The 23,018-nt window shown below is 47.1% G+C and overlaps 1 protein-coding gene across 1 annotated transcript; it reads right to left on the bottom strand.

Moving 5' to 3' along the window:
• Window positions 1–1,746: 1,746 nt before the first annotated feature.
• Window positions 1,747–22,665, bottom strand: LOC124045468 (SPRY domain-containing SOCS box protein 1-like). Its single transcript, XM_046364773.1, has 3 exons — window positions 22,477–22,665; window positions 12,713–13,647; window positions 1,747–5,186 (listed from the first exon to the last, which is right to left on the bottom strand). Exons 2-3 carry the CDS (start codon window positions 13,398–13,400, stop codon window positions 5,059–5,061), a joined length of 816 nt encoding a protein of 271 aa, XP_046220729.1. The 5' UTR covers window positions 13,401–13,647; window positions 22,477–22,665; the 3' UTR covers window positions 1,747–5,058.
• Window positions 22,666–23,018: the final 353 nt, after the last annotated feature.

The raw sequence follows: 23,018 nt of genomic DNA, 5'->3' as shown, positions 1-23,018 counted from the left end.
GTGGAATGTCATTGGATGGCTCACATTCTTACTAAGGGGAAATAGCTTCAGTATCAGGTTCTTCCTGCCCAGAAACTGCAGAGGTTTGAGACGGTCATTCTTACCCACATCCATGGGGCGTTTTAATGAGAGTAATGATTAACTGAAATTCTGATGTCTTCTTTCTTATGAACGTCTTGTTGCTCCTTTCCCCAGAGTAGGATCCACAACAGCATTTATAACTCTTTTGAATCTATTATTTTATGGCTGTTAAGATGAATGTGCCTTCATGTCTGTTTTGTTTTTGTTATTCTGAAATAGTGTGTTTGTCATTATTACAGGTCTTGTCCTACATTACATTACATATAAATCATTTAGCAGACGCTCTTATCCAGAGCGACTTACAAATTGGTGCATTCACCTTATGACATCCAGTGGAACAGTCACTTTACAATAGTGCATCTAAATCTTAAAGGGGGGGGGGGGTGAGAGGGATTACTTATCCTATCCTAGGTATTCCTTAAAGAGGTGGGGTTTCAGGTGTCTCCGGAAGGTGGTGATTGACTCCGCTGTCCTGGCGTCGTGAGGGAGTTTGTTCCACCATTGGGGGGCCAGAGCAGCGAACAGTTTTGACTGGGCTGAGCGGGAGCTGTACTTCCTCAGTGGTAGGGAGGCGAGCAGGCCAGAGGTGGATGAACGCAGTGCCCTTGTTTGGGTGTAGGGCCTGATCAGAGCCTGGAGGTACTGAGGTGCCGTTCCCCTCACAGCTCCGTAGGCAAGCACCATGGTCTTGTAGCGGATGCGAGCTTCAACTGGAAGCCAGTGGAGAGAACGGAGGAGCGGGGTGACGTGACGCCAGAGGTGGATGAACGATTTATTGATGTGGAGTGATAAAATAATTTCCCCAAGTTGGGATCAATAAAAGTACTACTCTACGATGATGTCAAGGGTTCATCACCTATGAAATAGACAGATAAGTAGGTTATTCAACCACCTGGAAATAGTGCCGTTTTGTCAGTGGAAAGTTGCTGACTTCAGGGAACCGGTTTTATTGGTCAGGGTAATAAAAAAATGAAAACAATTCCAGGAGATCGTCACCATTTTGTCATTTCAGAGCATTTAAAACCTCACCAATTCACTTAATATTATACAAATATGTCTGGTGTCATAAAGGATATTGCATCATATTATGAACAATGACAAATATCTTCATTCTTTTTATTTATTTATACCCAGGGAGACATTAAAAACAGGTATGTTGACTTATAGAAAAGTAGTGGACGGTCAGTTTTTTTGTTGATGCAAGAACCAAGAGGCAACACTGCAGAAATATCTTGAGCGAAAATCAGTTTTGATATGGTCTTTATGATCACACAGTGCTAAGTCGCTACAGAAAATGATTCACTCGGAGAGAAAGGTTTTAGAAAGAGATTCGTCTGAACGTTCATACAGGTGGTTGGTGCTAGAAGGCCAGTAATCTGCTCTTTGGTATCCTCCTGACGACTAGATAAGGAAGAACCTGGCGGAGCGAGCCCCCCCATTTCCTACTAAATCAGAAGTCTTCATCCCATAGTGAGAGCATATTTTTCTGTGTGGGTGGCCCCAGCGGGAATCAAACCCTATGATTATTGGAAGTGACAGTTGAGTTTCAAACCATATTTCAAACTTTACACAGAAAAAAATATATTAAAAAAAAATACACACCCACTTGGTTCTATTACCTTGTCAATACTTTGAGGACTCCATGAAATTACACACAACACAAAATATAATTCGAAATAAACTTTTATTATGGAAGTTACGACATAAAGAAAATTAAAATGAGCAAACTAGAAGAAAAGAAAAAAAAACAGGGGAAAAACCCTGATCAACGCAGTCAATGCCCAGCACAACACCAACTACATCCACCCATTAAAAACAAGAAGGTCCACCACTATCCAGGAAACAGAGTACCGTTTAAACATATGCTTTTCTAACTAAAACAAAACAATAGTTTAAAAAAATAATTAAAAGACCCCACACCTTCCAATGACATCCCCACACATTTCAGAATTACCTAACCAGCCCTTATACCCAAACAAGTCCTTGATACAGAGTCCATGGGTCCGAAGCAGAGAGAAGACTATGGTCACGGACATTGTACAGTGAATGGCTTGGCGACCAATGACAAAACAGTCTGCTATTACATGTTAGAAATTCTCACAGCGATGTCATCATTCATATATATAAAGCTCTTCAATAAAAATATGTTGGGGACATCGGTACATTTAACAGGTGCTTCAAATATTGCAGGGAGAAAACCTGATAGCGCAGCAGAGCAGAGTTCACCCAAATAAAAATATATTTTTAAAATTATTTTTTACCCCGAAAGCAGGTCTATGGATAATCGGGATTCGATAAACGGTAAACGAACCCAAAGCTTGGATTGTACTCCGTCCTTGTCCAGACAGCTTATACTATCATGGGGGGGGGGGTAATTTGGGTGAACTGTCCCTTTAAAAAGGTTGGGGGTAGGTATACGGTCACCTTGAAGGACAAACTGCGGTGTTGGTGTTTCCAGGAGTAGTGGAGTTGTATCACCACTATAATATGGCAGGTAGTCATCACCAGGCACACACAGTCTGGGCTGAGATCAACCATCATCTACTGGAGAGTGTTTCTTTATTTTACCTTTATTTAACAAGTTAGGAACAAATTCTTATTTTCAACAACGGCCTGGGAACAGTGGGTTAACTGCCTTGTTCAGGGGCAGAACGACAGATTTTTGTACCTTGTCAGCTCGGGGATTTGAACTTGCAACCTTGCGGTTACTAGTCCAACGTTCTAACCACTAGGCTACCCTGCCGCCGTGTGAGGAAGGTGAGCACTAACTAACTTTATTTAAAAAAAAAAACCTTCCAAGGAAATCTCGTAAAATCTCTCAAGTATATAAAAAAGGAGCACCATTTCCTGATGAACCACGAAAAGAGGAGGAAGTGAAGATGAGAAATGGCACCACCTTGTGCTTGGAAAATGTTGACAAATAGTTTTTTCAACATGCAACAAAGCCATCTGTTATACCACACATTGGCCCTCCACCAAACTGAAGAGGAGGGGGGGGGGTTGGACTCCCAACACAATAAACCAACTATTTACCAACCGGACATGTCAGACAGCAATCAATCACTTGATTGAATTTTCATTTAAGATGACAAAACGGAAAAGGAGAGACAAAGTCTAAAATCACTATTAAAGGAGGTGTTGCGGTCACAATAGACTGGCGGTACCATTTAAACTCGTTGCACTTCAACACACAGTCAGACAAAACATATTGTAGTACCACTATGGCAGTCATCTCAAAGCCTTCAGGACCAGCAAAGATACGCATAAAGCCCTCTGCATGTCATGCCTGTTATTGACGTGGATATCTCAGTATGATTGAAGTAAACCATCATAAACAGGATTATAGAACTAAAATTTTAAAAGACTTGACCCATTACCAACCACGGTCTCTAAGACTTCCCGAACACTCCAGGCATCACACAATGATGTTCTTCTCACTCTGTGGTGCGATTGGTACAAAACAACCCTGAGGGTTGGGAAGGATGAGTCAGAGCTCGAAGCGAGAGGCTGGAGTGATGTGTTGAGTTGTTGAACTGGTTGAGCTACACTTCTGAGAGGGAAAATCCCAGAGACAGACAGAGAGGGAGAGACATGTTTTCTGTATGTATTGAGACAACAGACAGGGCAGTCAGAGGAGAGAGAGAGAGACATGTTTTCTGTATGTATTGAGACAACAGACAGGGCAGTCAGAGGAGAGGGAGAGAGACATGTTTCCTGTATGTATTGAGACAACAGACAGGGCAGTCGGAGGAGAGAGAGAGAGAGAGAGAGACATGTTCTGTGTATGTATTGAGACAACAGACAGGGCAGTCAGAGGAGAGAGAGACATGTTTCCTGTATGTATTGAGACAACAGACAGGGCAGTCGGAGGAGAGAGAGAGAGAGACATGTTTCCTGTATGTATTGAGGCAACAGACAGGGCAGTCAGAGGAGAGAGAGACATGTTTCCTGTATGTATTGAGACAACAGACAGGGCAGTCAGAGGAGAGAGAGACATGTTTCCTGTATGTATTGAGACAACAGACAGGGCAGTCAGAGGAGAGAGAGAGACATGTTTCCTGTATGTATTGAGGCAACAGACAGGGCAGTCAGAGAAGAGAGAGAGACATGTTTCCTGTATGTATTGAGGCAACAGACAGGGCAGTCAGAGAGAGAGAGAGAGAGAGAGAGATGTTTCCTGTATGTATTGAGGCAACAGACAGGGCAGTCAGAGGAGAGAGAGAGAGAGAGAGACATGTTTCCTGTATGTATTGAGGCAACAGACAGAGCAGTCAGAGAAGAGAGAGAGACATGTTTCCTGTATGTATTGAGGCAACAGACAGGGCAGTCAGAGGAGAGAGAGAGAGAGAGACATGTTTCCTGTATGTATTGAGGCAACAGACAGGGCAGTCAGAGGAGAGAGAGAGACATGTTTCCTGTATGTATTGAGGCAACAGACAGGGCAGTCAGAGGAGAGAGAGAGAGAGAGAGACATGTTTCCTGTATGTATTGAGGCAACAGACAGGGCAGTCAGAGGAGAGAGAGAGAGAGAGAGAGAGAGAGATGTTTCCTGTATGTATTGAGGCAACAGACAGGGCAGTCAGAGGAGAGAGAGAGAGAGAGAGACATGTTTCCTGTATGTATTGAGGCAACAGACAGGGCAGTCAGAGGAGAGAGAGAGAGAGAGACATGTTTCCTGTATGTATTGAGGCAACAGACAGGGCAGTCAGAGAAGAGAGAGAGACATGTTTCCTGTTTGTATTGAGAAAACAGACAGGGCAGTCAGAGGAGAGAGAGACATGTTTCCTGTTTGTATTGAGAAAACAGACAGGGCAGTCAGAGAAGAGAGAGAGACATGTTTCCTGTTTGTATTGAGAAAACAGACAGGGCAGTCAGAGGAGAGAGAGAGAGAGAGACATGTTCTGTGTTTGTATTGAGGCAACAGACAGGGCAGTCCACAGATCTAAGAGATGTTCTCTATGTTGTGCTGAGGGGGGGTCATTGGTAGAGCAGGTAATTCTTGAGAGAGGCTGGTAGAGGCAGACCATGGATCTCACTCAGTCGTTCTCTGCCCAGAGCTCCCCTCACGGAGCACCGACACAGGTCCATCAGAGGGAGAGGCTCAGCTGGGGAGGGGAGAGAGATATTTAGAGTACAGCACAGCAAAATAGACGTCTACATTTTAGTTTAACTTAAATAGAGAGCGGGACAGACCGAGCAGTCACACCCCTCAACTTTTCCCACATTTTTTTGTTTCACAGCCTGCATTTAAAATGGGTTTAATTTAAATGATTTTGTCACTGGCCTGCCTATAGACAACACCCCATAATGTCAAAGTGGAATTATTTTTCTGAAATGTTTACAAATGAATTAAACATGAAAAGCTGAAATGTCTTGACTCAATAAGTATTCGACCCCTTTGTTATGGCCTAAATAAGTTAAGGTTCAAGTTCAGCAAGAACTTTGCTTGACAAGTCACAAGCTTCATGGACTTGGACTCGCTGTGTGCAATAATGAAATATCCCTTTGAGCATTGTGAAGTTATTCATTACACTTTGGATGGTGTATCAATACACCCAGTCAGTCACAACAAAGATATAGACTTCCATCCTAACTCAGTTGCCGGAGAGGAAGGAAACTTCTCAGGGATTTCACCATGAGGCCAATGGTGACTTTTAAAAACAGTTAGAGTTTAATGGCTGTGATAAGAGGAGAAAACTGAGGATGGATCAACAACATTGTAGTTACTCCACAACACTAACCTAATTGACAGAGTGAAAAGAAGGAAGCCTGTACAGAATACAAATATTCCAAAACATCCATCCTGTTTGCAACAAGGCACTAAAGTAAAACTGCAAAAAATGTGGCAAGCAATAAACTTTTTCTTGATTACAAAGTGTATTACTTATTTTCAAGCATAGTTTTAATGTCACATGCACAAGTACAGTGGTGGTTGCATCATGTTATGGGTATGCTTGTAATCGTTAAGGACTGGGGAGGTTTTCATACATTTTTAGGATAGAAATAAATAATGGAACTAAGCACAGGCAAAATCCTAGAGGAAAACCTGGTTCAGTCTGTTTTCCACCAGATACTGGGAGATTAATTCATCTTTCAGCAGGACAATAACCTAAAACACAAGGCCAAATCTACACTGGAGATGCTTACCACTCAAAAAAATAAAGGGAACACTAAAATAACACATCCTAGATCTGAATGAATTAAATATTCTTATTAAAACCTTTTTTCTTTACATAGTTGAATGTGCTGACAACAGAATAACACAAAAATGATCAATGGAAATCAAAGTTATCAACCCATGGAGGTCTGGATTTGGAGTCACACTCAAAATTAAAGTGGAAAACCACACTACAGGCTGATCCAACGTTGATGTAATGTCCTTAAAACAAGTCAAAATGAGGCTCAGTAGTGTGCGTGGCCTCCACGTGCCTGTATGACCTCTACAACGCCTGGGCATGCTCCTGATGAGGTGGCGGATGGTCTCCTGAGGGATCTCCTCCCAGACCTGGACTAAAGCATCCGCCAACTCCTGGACAGTCTGTGGGGCAATGTGGCGTTGGTGGATGGAGCGAGACATGATGTCCCAGATGTGCTCAATTGGATTCAGGTCTGGGAAACGGGCGGGCCAGTCCATAGCATCAATGCCTTCCTCTTGCAGGAACTTCTGATACACTCCAGCCACATGAGGTCTAGCATTGTCTTGCATTAGGAGGAACCCAGGGCCAGCCGCACCAGCATATGGTCTCACAAGGGGTCTGATCTCATCTCGGTACCTAATGGCAGTCAGGCTACCTCTGGCGAGCACATGGAGGGCTGTGCGGCCCCCAAAGAAATGCCACCCCACACCATGACTGACCCACAGCCAAACCGGTCATGCTGGAGGATGTTGCAGGCAGTAGAACGTTCTCCACGGCGTCTCCAGACTGTCACATGTGCTCAGTGTGAACCTGCTTTCATCTGTGAAGAGCACAGAGCGCCAGTGGCGAATTTGCCAATCTTGGTGTTCTCTGGCAAATGCCAAACGTCCTGCAAGGTGTTGGGCTGTAAGCACAACCCCCACCTGTGGACGTCGGGCCCTCATACCACCCTCATGGAGTCTTGTTTCTGACAATTTGAGCAGACACATGCACATTTGTGGCCTGCTGGAGGTCATTTTGCAGGGCTCTGGCTGTGCTCCTCCTGCTCCTCCTTGCACAAAGGCGGAGGTAGCGGTCCTGCTGCTGGGTTGTTGCCCTCCTACGGCCTCCTCCACGTCTCCTGATGTACTGGCCTGTCTCCTGGTAGTGCCTCCATGCTCTGGACACTACGCTGACAGACACAGCAAACCTTCTTGCCACAGCTCGCATTGATGTGCCATTCTGGATGAGCTGCACTACCTGAGCCACTTGTGTGGGTTGTAGACTCCGTCTCATGCTACCACTAGAGTGAAAGCACCGCCAGCATTCAAAAGTGACCAAAACATCAGCCAGGAAGCATAGGAAGCATAGGAACTGAGAAGTGGTCTGTGGTCACCACCTGCAGAACCACTCTTTTATTGGGGGTGTCTTGCTAATTGCCTATAATTTCCACCCGTTGTCTATTCCATTTGCACAACAGCATTTGAAATATATTGTCAGTGTTGCTTCCTAAGTGGACAGTTTGATTGACTTGTAGTTACATTGTGTTGTTTAAGTGTTCCCTTAACTTTTTTTGAGCAGTATATATATATATATATACTCCCCAGTGGATGGGCCTGGCTCCCCAGTGGATGGGCCTGGCTCCCCAGTGGGTGCGCCTGGCTTCCCAGTGGGTGCGCCTGGCTTCCCAGTGGGTGCGCCTGGCTCCCCAGTGGGTGCGCCTGGCTCCCAGTGGGTGGGCCTGGCTTCCCAGTGGTTGGGCCTGGCTTCCCAGTGGTTGGGCCTGGCTGCCCAGTGGATGCGCCTGGCTGCCCAGTGGATGCGCCTGGCTGCCCAGTGGATGCGCCTGGCTGCCCAGTGGATGCGCCTGGCTGCCCAGTGGATGCGCCTGGCTGCCCAGTGGATGCGCCTCTGCCCAGTCATGTGAAATGTATAGATTTGGGCCTAATACATTTATTTCAAAATGGACTGATTTCCTTATATGAACTGTAACTCAGTAAAAATCATTGAGATTGTTGCATGTTGCACACTGAACAGCAACGTGTTGGACCTGAGAAACATACAGGTTTTACAGTATACTATACTGGTTGTCAGATCAATAACTTGAAGGGACTATTCTGTTGACACTCCTTACTACAGAAAATGATCAAAGTGATCAACAGGTTTGTGAAATGATTACATTTGTTGTATCTGCGGCATAGAAGAGAGAGAGATAAAAATAAATAAAAATAAAGAGATTTAATCACAATGCCAATGGCACATTATCAGGTTGTGCCCAACTGGCTTACATAGTAGTTGTAATCAGTGGCTCTAGCCTTGTCCCAGATCTGTTTAGGCTGTCTTGCTGAATTGGCAGGCTAAAGTTTGGGAAAACAGTACAAATAGATCTGGGACCAGGCTAGCCTAACAGTGTAATCTGTAGATGCCTCTAGCCTGGTCCCAGATCTGTTTAGGCTGTCTTGTTGAATTGGCAGGCTAAAGTTTGGGAAAACAGTACAAATAGATCTGGGACCAGGCTGGCCTAACGGTGTAATCTGTAGATGCCTCTAGCCTGGTCCCAGATCTGTTTCTTGCTGAATTGGCAGGCTAAAGTTTGGGAAAACAGTACAAATAGATCTGGGACCAGGCTAGCCTAACGGTGTAATCTGTAGATGCCTCTAGCCTGGTCCCAGATCGATTTTTGCCATTAATCATAGAAGTAGGCAAGACCACACTATCAGATCTGGGACTGTAGTCTGTTCTAGCTTGGTTCCAGATCTGTTTGTGTTGTCTTGCCAACTCATTTACATTAACAGTGACCATAGGAACTGGCAAGAGAGAACAAAGGTCTGGGTCCAGGCTACAAATCCTCAGTTCTCTGGTGTAACCTTGATGTGTAGTAATGTGTTTTTAAAACGGGGTCGACCTTTGAACTGTACTGTTACACCCAAGTCCATTACATCACCAAGTTATACTCAAAACTGTGGTCTAAAGTAGTGCACTACTACCACCACAGAGTCCTATTGGCCCTGGTCTAAAGTAGTGCACTACTACTACCACAGAGTCCTATTGGCCCTGGTCTAAAGTAGTGCACTACTACTACCACAGAGTCCTATTGGCCCTGGTCTAAAGTAGTGCACTACTACTACCACAGAGTCCTATTGGCCCTGGTCTAAAGTAGTGCACTACTACTACCACAGAGTCCTATTGGCCCTGGTCTAAAGTAGTGCACTACTACTACCACAGAGTCCTATTGGCCCTGGTCTAAAGTAGTGCACTGCTACTACAGAGTCCTATTGGCCCTGGTCTAAAGTACACTACCCCTATGGGCCCTGGTCTAAAGTACACTACCCCTATGGGTCCTGGTCTAAAGTAGTGCACTACCCCTATGGGTCCTGGTAGTGCACTACCCCTATGGGTCCTGGTCTAAAGTAGTGCACTACCCCTATGGGTCCTGGTCTAAAGTAGTGCACTACCCCTATGGGTCCTGGTCTAAAGTAGTGCACTACCCCTATGGGTCCTGGTCTAAAGTAGTGCACTACCCCTATGGGTCCTGGTCTAAAGTAGTGCACTACCCCTATGGGTCCTGGTCTAAAGTAGTGCACTACCCCTATGGGTCCTGGTCTAAAGTAGTGCACTACCCCTATGGGTCCTGGTCTAAAGTAGTGCACTACCCCTATGGGTCCTGGTCTAAAGTAGTGCACTACCCCTATGGGTCCTGGTCTAAAGTAGTGCACTATGTAGGGAATAGAGTGCCATTTGGGATGTCCTCACAATTTCAGTGTTTATTGATGTAATTAACTTGGGTGTAACAGAATGTTCAAAGGTTGGCCCCATTGAAAACATCATTCAAAACATAAAACACACACCAAGACAACACCAGAGAAGCCTGATCTCAGATCTGTTTGTGTCCTCTTGGTCAATTCCTACGACTAAAATCTTCTCAGCCAAAAAAAAACATTTAAAAAAAAATCAATGACAGATTTCTTGACTTTATATATTCGATACATTTAGAGTTTTTTTTTAACAACATGTCAAATGCAGCCCTGAAATTGTGTCTATGACCTAGTTCTGAATCACATCCGTCTGTACAGACCAATGTCTAGAGTAGACAGACTGACACTGTTCCTAAAGCTCCCTCGGAGGAACCATTACAACCAGGATGGGAAATTAACACCCCGTCACCTGCCACATGAGGGGTGATTTTGGCATTAACGGGTAAGATGTCTATTTCACTGGGTGATCACACAGCATTTGAGAACCGTTTCTATCCACCCCCCCAATCCAAAGCCCAAATGTAGAAGTTGGTTAAATTGACCTGAAAGGCTAGTGAAGTGTGACATTATCCTGCTAGTTACATCGTGTCGTTCACACGCTAGGTTGTTTTTCCATATTAGTTTGAGTTTGCTGCAACTAACTGCTGCAAACGTAGACAGAGATTCTCATCTATGATAGACAGACATGTGGTGGCAGGGTAGCCTACCTAACTCACAATGACATGTGGTTAGTGGTTAGAGCGTTGGACTAGTAACCGGAAGGTTGCAAGTTCAAAGCCCCGAGCTGACAAGATACAAATCTGTCGTTCTGCCCCTGAACAAGGCAGAACCCACTGTTCCTAGGCCAGTTAACACACTGTTCCCAGGCCAGTTAACACACTGTTCCCAGGCCAGTTAACACACTGTTCCCAGGCCAGTTAACCCACTGTTCCTAGGCCAGTTAACACACTGTTCCTAGGCCAGTTAACCCACTGTTCCTAGGCCAGTTAACACACTGTTCCTAGGCCAGTTAACACACTGTTCCTAGACCAGTTAACCCACTGTTCCTAGACCAGTTAACACACTGTTCCCAGGCCAGTTAACCCACTGTTCCTAGACCAGTTAAGACACTGTTCCCAGGCTGTCATTGAGAATAAGAACCTGTTCTTAACTGACTTGCCTGGTTAAATAAAGGTTAAAAAATAAAATAAAAAAAATAACAAAAATGTGCTGTTAACTTAAAGGGGGCAGGTGAACATGTTTGTCTCACCTAATGACTCATATTTGGGGGTACATTGAGCGTGGAACACACCCCCCAAAAAACTTTGTCATTTACATCATTAAAAACACTCAATTTTATTGTGATCCGACATTTATTTGGGTTCCTAAATATGAACTTATGTCCTTGTAAAAAATAAAATAAAGTCAGTGTTCGAGCCCCTGAGCGAATAATAAATCAACCGTATCAGTATTTAGTGGCAGAGGAAGGAACTTTGTTGATTGTTGATGTTCAGTTGTTCAACCGTTTATCAGTTTGACTATTGTATCAAAATGACTTATTCTAACTAATTATTTAAAAAACTCAAGTCACGAAGGTAATTGAGCAATACATTCTGTATTACTAGTAAGAAGCTTCTTGTTTTTAAAAACATTAAAGAATGCTCATTCAGTTATTTTTGGTGTAATATTTTTCTGGTTAAAAAAAATAAATAAAGTGTCTCGTAGATTCTCTCATTTTACCTGCCATTGATTGGTGGAGGGAAAAACGTACATTTGCCAGATTCCAACCAATGTCCAGACAGACACTGTTGCTATAGTTCCCGAGGAGGAAGTATTAAGTGATAGCTAGGAACACGTGCAGTAGCACTCATCTTTGCAACTGGAACATATAGAAGTGTCAAAACTAGAGCCAACATGATTCCTTATCCTAATGTCAGAGAGGCATGTTTGTTCTACATAGAATATTTCTACACGTTCCAAAGAACCCAAGACAACAGCTGGCTGTGAGACGAGGCTATAGTAGATTCCTATGGCGTTTAGAAAAAAAAAAGAGTCTCAAATCATATCTCAGACCAAAGCCAACTCTGAACAATCACAGTTTAGAAAATATATTATAGGCCAGGGCACTCCAACCCTGTTCATGAAAAGCTACCCTCCTATAGGTTCACTCCAACCCTGTTCATGAAAAGCTAGTTTTCGCTCCAATCCTAATCTAGTCCACCTCATTCTCATCATTCACTGGATGATTAACTGAATCAGGTTAGTTATAACTGGGGCTGGAGTTCAAACCTATAGGAGGGTAGCTCTCCATGAACAGGGCTGGAGTTTAAACCTACAGGAGGGTAGCTGACCAGGAACAGCAGGAACAGGGTTGGAGTTTAAACCTACAGGAGGGTAGCTCTCCAGGAACAGGGTTGGAGTTTAAACCTACAGGAGGGTAGCTGACCAGGAACAGCAGGAACAGGGTTGGAGTTTAAACCTACAGGAGGGTAGCTCTCCAGGAACAGGGTTGGAGTTTAAACCTACAGGAGGGTAGCTGACCAGGAACAGCAGGAACAGGGTTGGAGTTTAAACCTACAGGAGGGTAGCTCTCCAGGAACAGGGTTAGAGTTTAAACCTACAGGAGGGTAGCTGACCAGGAACAGCAGGAACAGGGTTGGAGTTTAAACCTACAGGAGGGTAGCTGACCAGGAACAGCAGGAACAGGGTTGGAGTTTAAACCTACAGGAGGGTAGCTCTCCAGGAACAGGGTTGAAGAGCTCTGTTATAGGCACTACTTACGATCGAGTCCATTGATGTAGCGGATTCGTATTTCACAGTGCCCCCACACAGCACTGACGACAGGGTACAGCTTCCTCCCCTTGAGTCCTCTGAAAGCCACCCCTAAGTATTGTCCGTCCACTATATAGCTCAGAGTGCCCTCGTCCATGTCCAACACTACCAGGAATGAATCGGGGACTATAAATGTCTCATCCGGCTCCAGGAACGCAGGGTACATCTTACTGGGCTGATTCTTCCCATCGTGGTGCAGTTTATTTCGTCCCAGGTCCCAGCCCCAGGACTCGTGGTTATTACCCACCAGGGTCGTGTAGCCTACGGAATGAAGCGGCGCGTCTCCCGTCGCCACGCCGACGATGGCGTGCGTGCCCCGCTGTCTCATGGCCCAGCTGATCTCCCAGATGTGTAGCCCCCGGGTGTAGCCGATACAGGCCCGGATTGCGTCCGTGCTCTGAGCCACGGGGTGCCGATGGAAGACCAGTTTGTTGTCGTCCTTGACGAAGATGTTGAGCGATCGGTCGTTGTTGTTCCACGAGTGCTGCATCTGGACCTCCTGTCCAGCAGGGGGCATGTCCAGCAACAGATCCAGCCTGGAGGGCTTGTTATGGTCCAGAGCTGCCAGCTCCAGAGGCCTGAATGCCGGGTCCCTCATGTCAATAGTCTTTATGCCTCCAGGAACACTCTGCCCCATGCTCCTTTGTGAAGTTAGAGCTCCCACAGAGCACTCCTCCTCCTGTCGAGTCCTCTTCCCCCCCCTCCCCTTCAAATCAAAGAAGACAAACAAAAAAAGGGGGTGAGCAAAGTAGTTTGTTTTCAGTTGCCCCCTCCTCACCACCTCTACAGCCTGCTTCTGTCACAGCCAATCAGGAGGCTAGGATTGGTGCCCAATCACTGGTTGCCAGGTAACAGGATCAGGCTAGGTCTTGGTTCAAGCACACCTGGGAAGAATTAGGAGAAGAAGAGAGGAGGACGGGGAGATGGATGAGGATGAGAAAGGAGAGATGGATGAGGAGGAGAAGAGCCAGTAGGAAGGGAAGATAGATGAGAAGAGAGGTCAAACACAAATCATTACACCAACAACTTACATTGACTTCCTATTCCCCTATTACTATAATGTGTGGTTCAGTAAGGGCCTGGTGCTAGTAAGGTTAGCAAGGTTGTGGGTTCAATTCCCACATGCAGGAATCACAGACTAAAAATGTATGCACTCAATGTATTGTAAATCACTCTGGATAAAAAGCATCTGCTAATTACAGTGGGGCAAAAAAGTATTTAGTCAGCCACCAATTGTGCAAGTTCTCCCACTTAAAAAGATGAGGCCTGTAATTTTCATCATAGGTACACTTCAACTATGACAGACAAAATGAGAAAAAAAAGTGATTTTCTGGATTTTTTAACTGAATTTATTTGCAAATTATGGTGGAAAATAAGTATTTGGTCACCTACAAACAAGCAAGATTTCTGGCTCTCACAGACCTGCCTTCTTTAAGAGGCTCCTCTGTCCCCCACCCGTTACCTGTATTAAAGGCACCTGTTTGAACTTGTTATCAGTATAAAAGACACCTGTCCACAACTTCAAACTCCACTATGGCCAAGACCAAAGAGCTGTCAAAGGACACCAGAAACAAAATTGTAGACCTGCACCAGACTGGGAAGACTGAATCTGAAATAGGTAAGCAGCTTGGTTTGAAGAAATCAACTGTGGGAGCAATTATTAGGAAATGGAAGACATACAAGACCACTGATAATCTCTCTCGATCTGGAACTTGCACAATTGGTGGCTGACTAAATACTTTTTTGCCGCACTGTATACGAGATTAGTATTTTAAAACTTCCTCAGCTCAGCTCTTTAACCCACAGCTGCTGGCTAATCAACTGACTATGGCTGGCTATATATGTGCAACTGACCCTTAAACACTATAAGAGGTCAGAGGCTTTGATGTAAATATTATACTGTGTCCAATCACTGGAACACGCTACAACATTACGAAATAATTTTTGCCTTCAGAATATTTGAAATATTCCATGAAATGACTCCATGACCCCCCCCCCCCCAGAAAGTCTTAGTATGCCTAAATAACAGCGCATAAAAAAACAACTTTGAGCTCACTGGGATTATGAGAGGGTTGATTAGCTGAATTCAATTTCATGTTTTTCACAGCTAAAATTACTATCAGAATGACACTCGCAAAAATAACTGACAGTCTTCTACAAGGACTAACTAACTGTTACTAGGTCACTGGGGTAGTCTGGTTTGGTTGTGTAAACCAAATAATGTGGTTTCACATAAAGAACATTTTTTTGGGGAAAAAAAAAAAAACACAAGAGCATCATTTGCAACTGGGAGGGCCCTGCTACAGACCGCGGGGAGGGCCCTGCTACAGACCGCGGGGAGGGCCCTGCTACAGACCGCGGGGAGGGCCCTGCTACAGACCGCGGGGAGGGCCCTGCTACAGACCGCGGGGAGGGCCCTGCTACAGACCGCGGGGAGGGCCCTGCTACAGACCGCGGGGAGGGCCCTGCTACAGACCGCGGGGAGGGCCCTGCTACAGACCGCGGGGAGGGCCCTGCTACAGACCGCGGGGAGGGCCCTGCTACAGACCGCGGGGAGGGCCCTGCTACCGCCCCTACCGACGCGGGGAGGGCCCTGCTACCGACCGCGGGGAGGGCCCTGCTACCGACCGCGGGGAGGGCCCTGCTACCGACCGCGGGGAGGGCCCTGCTACCGACGCGGGGAGGGCCCTGCTACCGACCGCGGGGAGGGCCCTGCTACGACCGCGGGGAGGGCCCTGGGGAGGGCCCTGCTACAGACCGCGGGGAGGGCCCTGCTACAGACCGCGGGGAGGGCCCTGCTACAGACCGCGGGGAGGGCCCTGCTACAGACCGCGGGGAGGGCCCTGCTACAGACCGCGGGGAGGGCCCTGCTACAGACCGCGGGGAGGGCCCTGCTACAGACCGCGGGGAGGGCCCTGCTACAGACCGCGGGGAGGGCCCTGCTACAGACCGCGGGGAGGGCCCTGCTACAGACCGCGGGGAGGGCCCTGCTACAGACCCGGGGAGGGCCCTGCTACAGACCGCGGGGAGGGCCCTGCTACAGACCGCGGGGAGGGCCCTGCTACAGACCGCGGGGAGGGCCCTGCTACCGACCGCGGGGAGGGCCCTGCTACCGACCGCGGGGAGGGCCCTGCTACCGACCGCGGGGAGGGCCCTGCTACCGACCGCGGGGAGGGCCCTGCTACCGACCGCGGGGAGGGCCCTGCTACCGACCGCGGGGAGGGCCCTGCTACCGACCGCGGGGAGGGCCCTGCTACCGGCGGGGAGGGCCCTGGGGACCGACCGACCGGGGAGGGCCCTGCTACCGACCGCGGGGAGGGCCCTGCTACCGACCGCGGGGAGGGCCCTGCTACCGACCGCGGGGAGGGCCCTGCTACCGACCGCGGGGAGGGCCCTGCTACAGACAGCGGGGAGGGCCCTGCTACAGACAGCGGGGAGGGCCCTGCTACAGACAGCGGGGAGGGCCCTGCTACAGACAGCGGGGAGGGCCCTGCTACAGACAGCGGGGAGGGCCCTGCTACAGACAGCGGGGAGGGCCCTGCTACAGACAGCGGGGAGGGCCCTGCTACAGACAGCGGGGGGCCCTGCTACAGACAGCGGGGAGGGCCCTGCTACAGACAGCGGGGAGGGCCCTGCTACAGACAGCGGGGAGGGCCCTGCTACAGACAGCGGGGAGGGCCCTGCTACAGACAGCGGGGAGGGCCCTGCTACAGACAGCGGGGAGGGCCCTGCTACAGACAGCGGGGAGGGCCCTGCTACAGACAGGGCCCTGCTACAGACAGCGGGGAGGGCCCTGCTACAGACAGCGGGGAGGGCCCCGCTACAGACAGCGGGGAGGGCCCTGCTACAGACAGCGGGGAGGGCCCAGCTACAGACCGCGGGGAGGGCCCTGCTACAGACAGCGGGGAGGGCCCTGCTACCGACCGCGGGGAGGGCCCCGCTACAGACAGCGGGGAGGGCCCTACTACCAACCGCGGGGAGGGCCCTGCTACAGACCGCGGGGAGGGCCCTGCTACAGACAGCGGGGAGGGCCCTGCTACAGACAGCGGGGAGGGCCCTGCTACAGACAGTGGGGAGACTGTGACACTACTAGGAAATATACAGATTACTTCCATCTCTGCTGTAAACTTCACTCTGTTCGGCCAAACTAAAATAAAATGCCCACAATTTCCAAAAATAGGAAATAAGGAGGGCAGAAAGACATTTCTTATGATACAGTTGTCTGGTCAGGGGATAGTAGGAAAAATAATCATACTGCTTCTGACTTAAACATATAACACACACTGTTACAGTCTGGTTTTCCAGGGCAAGAAAACACAAGGCTACTGGTCTGGCTACACTGTGAATGCAGTGACCAGCTACTAGACAGTGACCAGAGTCTCAGTCCCAAAATGCACCATATTCCCCCCACAGTGCACCAAAAGGCACCATATTCCCCCCACAGTGCACCAAAAGACACCATATTCCCCCCACAGTGCACCAAAAGACACCATATTCCCCCCACAGTGCACCAAAACACACCATATTCCCTTCACAGTACACCATATTCCCCCCACAGTGCACCAAAAGACACCATATTCCCCCCACAGTGCACCAAAAGACACCATATTCCCTTCATAGTGCACCAAAAGGCACCATATTCCCTTCAGTGCACCATATTCCCTTCACAGTGCACCAAAAGGCACCATATTCCCTTCACAGTGCACCAAAAGAAACCATATTCCCTTCACAGTGCACCATATTCCATTCACAGTGCACCATATTCCCTTCATAGTCCACCAAAAGACACCATATTCCCTTCACAGTGCAACATATTCCCTTCATAGTCCACCAAAAGACACCATATTCCCTTCACAGTGCACCATATTCCCTTCATAGTGCACCAAAAGGCACCACATTCCCTTCATAGTGCACCATATTCCCTTCATAGTGCACCATATTCCCTTCATAGTGCACCCTATTCCCTTCATAGTGCACCCTATTCCCTTCATAGTGCACCCTATTCCCTTCATAGTGCACCATATTCCCTTCATAGTGCACCATATTCCCTTCATAGTGCACCAAAAGACACCATATTCCCTTCATAGTGCACCAAAAGGCACCATATTCCCTTCATAGTGCACCAAAAGGCACCATATTCCCTTCATAGTGCACCAAAAGGCACCATATTCCCTTCATAGTGCAGTACTTGCCCTGCTTACTGGACAGACCTACAAATCAACACCAAAGACTTGGCACCAAACACAAGATGAGAACCTGATTCGCTGTAGCTTGGTCCCAGACCCATCTGTGATGTTTTGAATCAATTTCAAAATGAAATACTTTTAGGAGAAATTTGCCTTGCAACATACAGCAGCTCCTACGTGCGTTTGTGCTGTGCGGCCCAGATCTGGTTATGCCAATTTCTTGCCCCACTCAAATGTTGCAATCTTTATGTAACAGCTGGTGTAGCTTGGCGCATTACTTGGAAACATTGTATTGCACCAAGTGACAGCTTAAATCAATGGTTCAATTCAAATGTAAAATGTGTTTATTGTCGTCATGTGTTTGTTCCACATTGTCTAATAGGATGTCACATGAACAAAATGATGCACTTTACTGTCTCGGCTCTGGGGTCACTACCGACCATCAGCATGTCTGATCAATTCGATCTGTATTCTGTCCATGTTGCTAGGGGACAAGCATACAACCAGGGAACTAAAGACAGACAGGGTACTAAAGACAACCAGGGAACTAAAGACAGACAGGGTACTAAAGACAACCAGGGAACTGTGGTATCACACAGCCAGGGAACTAATAACAGCCAGGGAACTAAAGACAGGCAGGGAACTAAAGACAGGCAGGGAACTAAAGACAGCCAGGGAACTAAAGACAGCCAGGGAACTAAAGACAGCCAGGGAACTAAAGACAGCCAGGGAACTAAAGACAGCCAGGGAACTAAAGACAGGCAGGGAACTAAAGACAGGCAGGGAACTGTGGTATCACACAGCCAGGGAACTAAAGACAGCCAGGGAACTAAAGACAGCCGGGGAACTAAAGACAGCCAGGGAACTGTGGTATCACACAGCCAGGGAACTAAAGACAGCCAGGGAACTAAAGACAACCAGGGTACTGTGGTAACAGACAGCCAGGGAACTAAAGACAGCCAGGGAACTAAAGACAACCAGGGTACTGTGGTAACAGACAGCCAGGGAACTAAAGACAGCCAGGGAACTAAAGACAGCCAGGGAACTAAAGACAGCCAGGGAACTAAAGACAGCCAGGGAACTAAAGACAACCAGGGAACTAAAGACAACCAGGGAACTAAAGACAACCAGGGAACTAAAGACAACCAGGGAACTAAAGACAACCAGGGAACTGTGGGATCACACAGCCAGGGAACTAAAGACAGCCAGGGAACTAAAGACAGCCAGGGAACTAAAGACAGCCAGGGAACTAAAGACAGCCAGGGAACTAAAGACAGCCAGGGAACTAAAGACAGCCAGGGAACTAAAGACAGCCAGGGAACTAAAGACAGACAGGGAACTAAAGACAGACAGGGAACTAAAGACAGACAGGGAACTAAAGACAGACAGGGAACTAAAGACAGACAGGGAACTAAAGACAGACAGGGAACTGTGGTAACAGGAACTAAACCGTGCTAGCTGCTGCTGCTGCTGAGAAGGGAAAGGTTAGGCCCCACTAATTGAATTGTAGACAAGAGTTCATTGAGAAGCATTTTGGCTCTTTTTCTAATACAAGTAAACAACCATTTAAAATGGGGCATGTCTCCTCAATGATGGCCAGACAGAGGGGATGAATACCACAGCAGCGGGTGGCCACTCTCTGGGACTACTTCCCAAACGGCACCCTATGCCCTACATAGTGCCCTACTTTTGACCAGTACCCTATAGACCTTAGTCAAAAGTAGTGCACTAAATAGGGAACAGGGTACCATTTGGGATCACAGCCCGATGTAAACAATCGTCCTTCTCAATTGCCTGTCCAGCCTTCAGGGCCTCAGTCCACGGGAGAATGAAACATGTTAATTTGCACATGCTTTGTGCTAGAGACTTTGGCTTTTGACTCAAATATCACCCTAGTCCCTTTCTAGTGCACTACTTTTGATAGGGCTCTGGTCAAAAGTAGTGCACTATGTAGGGAATAGGGTGCCATTTGGGGCTCAGATTTAACCATTCATTCTTAATTTTTTTGCCACACGCTTCACAGGCTATAGGTAATAGCAGACAATAGATGACATTTAAAATGATTAGCATATAGTGATGGTAACTAAATGCCCCCTTTCCTGGCAAACTACCTGCATTATTTATTTTCAGTGGAATCTAAGGATGCTTGCTGAACATTTGCCTGAGATACAACACTATGGTGCAGCACATTGGGTGCTCGTATCCGTCCCTATTCTTATACACTGAAAATGAATGTGAGGGAAGGTGGAGGAGTAGAGAGGCTGGCGAGTTCGGTCCTGTCGCTGGTTGTCTTGGGGGGTTTCCAAGCCCCTGGGTTAGTAAGGAGCTGATTGAGATGCAGAGGGGACTCTAAAGGATTTAGCTGAGCCAAGGGAACACTTGGTCTCTTGTGTTGACAAAGTCTACATTTAGGCTGAATACTACCTGAACTTCTTTTGTGTCAAATTAAGATTTAGTTTAGGTGTGTAGGTCGCCAGCGATCATAACGTCCCGGGTTCTGGTCTTGCGGTTGAAGTGTAGACGCTACAGTACTAAAAACAGAGGACTATCACCAATGACCTAATCAAGACGCCTCTCCAATAACAGGATCTAGCTAGCCTGGTAACAGACCTGATATATCTCCTATAACAGGATCTAGCTAGCCTGGTAACAGACCTGATATATCTCCTATAACAGGATCTAGCTAGCCTGGTAACAGACCTGATACATCTCCAATAACAGGATCTAGCTAGCCTGGTAACCGACCTGATATATCTCCTATAACAGGATCTAGCTAGCCTGGTAACAGACCTGATATATCTCCAATAACAGGATCTAGCTAGCCTGGTAACAGACCTGATACATCTCCGATAACAGGATCTAGCTAGCCTGGTAACAGACCTGATATATCTCCTATAACAGGATCTAGCTAGCCTGGTAACAGACCTGATATATCTCCAATAACAGGATCTAGCTAGCCTGGTAACCGACCTGATATATCTCCAATAACAGGATCTAGCTAGCCTGGTAACAGACCTGATATATCTCCGATAACAGGATCTAGCTAGCCTGGTAACAGACCTGATACATCTCCGATAACAGGATCTAGCTAGCCTGGTAACAGACCTGATACATCTCCGATAACAGGATCTAGCTAGCCTGGTAACAGACCTGATATATCTCCTATAACAGGATCTAGCTAGCCTGGTAACAGACCTGATACATCTCCGATAACAGGATCTAGCTAGCCTGGTAACAGACCTGATACATCTCCGATAACATGATCTAGCTAGCCTGGTAACAGACCTGATACATCTCCGATAACAGGATCTAGCTAGCCTGGTAACAGACCTGATACATCTCCGATAACAGGATCTAGCTAACCTGGTACTATAGATCTGTTTTGGGACCTAAATACGACAGACACTGTTGGTTATGATATGCCAGTAGGCTATTTTTTTAATTTTTGTATAAGCATAGCATACAAAGACATTTGTTTGAATGTTATTTATCAAGTCTATTGTATTGCTATAATCAAATCAAATTTTATTTGTCACATACACATGGATGGTCAAGGATTCCCAAGGTTACTGCTTTTCTAAACCTACCACAACGCAGGGCAGCTGATGACGCGAGTTAGTCATTACCTGACCTATATAGCAAGGTCTCTAGCCTAATCCCTAACACACAGAATATACACCCAGCAGGAAGTCAGCTACGACCACTGGACTGGCCCACTAGCAAGGTCTCTAGCCTAATCCCTAACACACAGAATATACACCCAGCAGGAAGTCAGCTACGACCACTGGACTGGCCCACTAGCAAGGTCTCTAGCCTAATCCCTAACACACAGAATATACACCCAGCAGGAAGTCAGCTACGACCACTGGACTGGCCCACTAGCAAGGTCTCTAGCCTAATCCCTAACACACAGAATATACACCCAGCAGGAAGTCAGCTACGACCACTGGACTGGCCCACTAGCAAGGTCTCTAGCCTAATCCCTAACACACAGAATATACACCCCGGCAGGAAGTCAGCTACGACCACTGGACTGGCCCACTAGCAAGGTCTCTAGCCTAATCCCTAACACACAGAATATACACCCCGGCAGGAAGTCAGCTACGACCACTGGACTGGCCCACTAGCAAGGTCTCTAGCCTAATCCCTAACACACAGAATATACACCCCGGCAGGAAGTCAGCTATGACCACTGGACTGGCCCACTAGCAAGGTGAAGAAGGTACGGTTACTTCGTATCCTTAACACAGGAAGCGTGTTCCTCATAATCATTTAGAGAACTGCGGGTGTGGCGGCAAAAAGACTGATGAGATAGATTCATTTATTTTCAACAAGGAATCTAATTCTGACTTCGTGTAATTTACATTTGATAAATTAACCAAGCTATATCCCTATTCATGACATATTGATTTGCGTCTAAAAATCCATGAATAGTCAATTATTCCGACAGGAAAGCCAAAGTAAAAGCCGAAACAAAAGATCTACAACAACAACAAAAAAACACAACACGAACGAAATAAAACTCACCTTGGCTTGGCAACTTCTTGTTTTCAACCAATAAAACCTACAGAGAGGATTTGGAAAAGCGAGTTTCCCCCCCCCCCCAATTTAAACACAATACCCAAGCTATTGCATTGCTGTTCGTTCTACCCTCTCCAATCCCTTCCACCTCTTTCCCATTTTGGGTTGGACATGAATTAGGTAAAGCGATGGCTGCCCTAACGTGTACTATCCAGTCACGTGGTCCAATAGATCCCAGCAGGGGCGCATTCATCACGCCGTTTCTGTTGCGAAACGCTTCTTACACGGAAGCAAACGGGACGAAACGGGGAGGGACCTACCTGAATTTGTTCAATAAAAACTCTGTGCACTAATGAATTCACTCCTATATATAAGCGCTTCCCGACAGAGCGACTCCGTCATATAAATGTTTTTCTGTTTTTATGGGACTGTTTATTACATTCAAGGCCCTGAGATGGCTTCTGCTGTGGGAAACATTTGGTCAGTGACTGTTCAGTTGTGCACCAGACTGAGTCAACATTGACGTTTTGTCTTTCATTTGACAACCC

Source organism: Oncorhynchus gorbuscha, linkage group LG10, assembly GCF_021184085.1.
Source record: "Oncorhynchus gorbuscha isolate QuinsamMale2020 ecotype Even-year linkage group LG10, OgorEven_v1.0, whole genome shotgun sequence".
Lineage (NCBI taxonomy): Eukaryota > Metazoa > Chordata > Actinopteri > Salmoniformes > Salmonidae > Oncorhynchus > Oncorhynchus gorbuscha.
The sequence above is the reverse complement of the archived record's forward strand: the minus strand, read 5'-3'. Positions and strand labels throughout refer to the sequence as shown.